The 2,636-nt window shown below is 60.1% G+C and overlaps 2 protein-coding genes across 2 annotated transcripts in view; one reads left to right on the top strand and one right to left on the bottom strand.

Moving 5' to 3' along the window:
* The window catches only part of RHTO_07388 (transducin (beta)-like 1), a gene marked incomplete at both ends in the record, with an annotated part of 2,193 nt that extends 850 nt beyond the window's left edge, over window positions 1-1,343 (top strand). Inside the window, 4 exons of the mRNA XM_016421046.1 lie at window positions 33-522; window positions 579-918; window positions 974-1,142; window positions 1,200-1,343. Coding sequence (XP_016269192.1) covers window positions 33-522; window positions 579-918; window positions 974-1,142; window positions 1,200-1,343 — 1,143 coding nt within the window. The remainder of the gene's footprint in view (window positions 1-32; window positions 523-578; window positions 919-973; window positions 1,143-1,199) is intronic.
* A 109-nt stretch (window positions 1,344-1,452) lies between these two features.
* Window positions 1,453-2,615, bottom strand: RHTO_07387 (xylose and arabinose reductase; the record flags this gene model as incomplete). Its single annotated transcript, XM_016421045.1, has 6 exons — window positions 1,453-1,512; window positions 1,569-1,661; window positions 1,716-1,898; window positions 1,964-2,242; window positions 2,301-2,383; window positions 2,447-2,615. The coding sequence occupies 6 exons, from the start codon at window positions 2,613-2,615 to the stop codon at window positions 1,453-1,455; spliced, it is 867 nt and encodes a 288-aa protein (XP_016269191.1).
* Window positions 2,616-2,636: the final 21 nt, after the last annotated feature.

Below are 2,636 nucleotides of genomic sequence, written 5' to 3'. Positions count from 1 at the left end.
CGACGCTGATGGCTTCTTTTCACGCCTCGCAGAAGATCCAGCCGTGCTCCTTCAACTCGAAGGTCCCCTCCCTCCTCGCGACGGGCGCTGCCGACTCCACCTGTCGCATCTGGGACGTCCCCTCGCCACCCTCCTCTTCCGCAGCCCAGACGATCGTCTCCGACCCCATCGTCTGCAAGCACGCCTCCGCACAGCGACGATGCGACATCACCTGCGTCGCCTGGAATCCGTCCGGCTCGCTTCTCGCGACCGCTTCTGAAGACGGAGTCGGCCGGATTTGGACGCCGTCCGGCGACCTCTACCTCGTCTTGTCGATGCACCAGCGCTCGATCTGCTCGCTCAAGTGGAATCCGTCCGGCACCGGTCTCTTGACGAGCTCGCTCGATCAGACCGTCTGCCTGTGGGACCCGAGCAACGGAAAGGTCCGGCAGCAGTACTCGACGCACTCGGACGCTGTGCTTGACGTCGACTGGAACGACGACACGACGTGGGTGAGCGCGAGCATGGACAAGCAGGTTCACCGTGAGTGTGCTTTACTCGCTCGCACGAGCGCCGTTCGCTGACAGGTTGTTCCGCAGTGATGTCGACGACTCGCCCTACTCCTCTTCACCGCTTCAAAGGCCACCGCGACGAAGTCAACGGCGTCAAGTTCTCTCCTTGCGGCACGCTCATCGCCTCCTGCTCGGACGATACGACCATCCGCGTTTGGTCACTTCGCAACATTCCAGCCGTTGCACGTGACATCGCTGCAAGGAAGGTCAAGCAAGGAGACGAGGAGCGGATGATCGACATGGACGAAGAGGATGGGGGAGGAGGAGGCTGCTTCGTGCTCGAAGGGCACGAGAGCGACGTGCATCAAATCGCTTGGCATCCCGAGGCCGGCAAGGAGGGCAATGACGGGCCACGCCTTCTCGCATCGTGCGTCAATCATCACTCGCCTCAGAAACGCTCGACTGACTCGCTTGGCATCCAGCTGCTCCTTCGACCAAACTGCTCGACTCTGGGACGCCGATACCGGCACCTGTCTCTACACCTTCGCACGCGCCACCGACTTTGTCTACTCGGTCGCTTTCGAGCCGACCAAGGGTCGGTACCTCGCGACCGGCAGCAACGACAACAAGCTCGACGTCTGGCGGGTCAAGGTGCGCACTCGTTCGCCGCATCTTCGCTCCCTTTCGCTGACGCTCGTTGCTCGCCAGGACCGCGCTCTCGTTTCAGAGTACACGCACCCTAGCTCGATCTACGAGATTGCATGGCACCCTCACGGACAGCAGATTGCGGTCTGCGGCGGAACGTTGGAGGTCGCGGTTGTCAGCGTCGAGGAGGGACAAGTGAGCAAGTAGGTGCCCGCTTGAACGCGAACTTCAGTTGCTTGCGTCTCATCGAGTGCGTCCGGGAAGCGAGGAACGAGAGCGATGCAGCTCTTTACAGTCTAGCGAGGATAAAGAGTCTCTACGGGACAGTCGAAACCTCCCAGTCCGTCACGAGGAACTCGTCGAGCGAAGTCAGGCGCTGTTGGGACTCGCCGAGTCAGTGTTGCTTGAAAAGAGCATCGGCGTGCAACGCACATCAAGGTCCGCCTTCTCGAGCTTGAAGTCGAAGACGTTCGCGTTGTCGATAATGCGCTCCTTGTGCGTTGATTTCGGGATGACGATGAAGCCCTGTGAGAGCGCGGACTCAGAAGGGCGGAAAAACACAGACGAGACGGAACTCACCCGATCCAGGCCGTAGCGGATCAGGACCTGCGCAGGCGATTTCTTGTACTTCTCCGCGATCTCAACGACGACCGGATGCTTGAAGCGCAATCCTCGTACGAGCGGCGCCCATGCCTCGAGGACGATGCCCTTCGACTCGCAATACGCGACAAGTTCGTTCCGTGTCATGAAGGGGTGGAGGTCCTGTCTCCTTGCGACGTCAGCGAGATGAGGTGCCTTAAAGAAGTTAAAGAAGTAAGACTGCGCACAATCTGGTTGACGGCAGGCACGTATTTGGGCTTGCCTGCGAGCAAGTCCTCGAGGTGCTTGACGCCAAAGTTGCTGACGCCAATCGACTTGACCTTCCCCTTGTCCTTGACCCTGCAGCACCCTTCCCACATCGCTGCCCGCACTTCTGGGCCGCCGTTCGGGTCGTGGATGAGGTAGAGGTCGGGCGAGATGCCAGCCTTCTGCGTCGAGACGTCCACGCAGTGTTCGACCCAGGCCGGGTCAGTCTTGTTGTGCATGAGCTTGGTGGTGAAAAAGATCTGCAGCGGCACCATCAGGTCAATGTCGTGCGCTGAGTGCATCAAGGGAGACTCGCACCTCGCTGCGCGGCGTGCCAGTGCGCTCCACAAAGTCGCGGATGGCTTTCCCGCAGGATTCCTCGTTCTCGTACCATTCCGCTCCTGTTTTCGGCTGGCAGCAACATTAGCGAATCTCAATGGACTGTAAGAGGGACTCGAACGGACCGTCGATGTGCTTCGGCGGAGTGACGAGGTGTAGTGGGGGAGCGAGGAATGAAGAGGAGACGGCGAGAAATCGGGTCTGTAAGCACGCTGGAGCTCGCGCCTCGTTGTAAAGTCCTCGCTCACCCTGTAGCCAGCCTGCCAGACCGCACAAGACGCGGTCAGCCTTCATCGCTTCGAGGAGATGATGCGA

This window comes from Rhodotorula toruloides, assembly GCF_000320785.1.
Source record: "Rhodotorula toruloides NP11 unplaced genomic scaffold Scaffold61, whole genome shotgun sequence".
Classification (NCBI taxonomy): Eukaryota; Fungi; Basidiomycota; class Microbotryomycetes; order Sporidiobolales; family Sporidiobolaceae; genus Rhodotorula; species Rhodotorula toruloides.
Note: the sequence above shows the minus strand (reverse complement) of the source record. Positions and strands in the feature narration are given on the sequence as shown.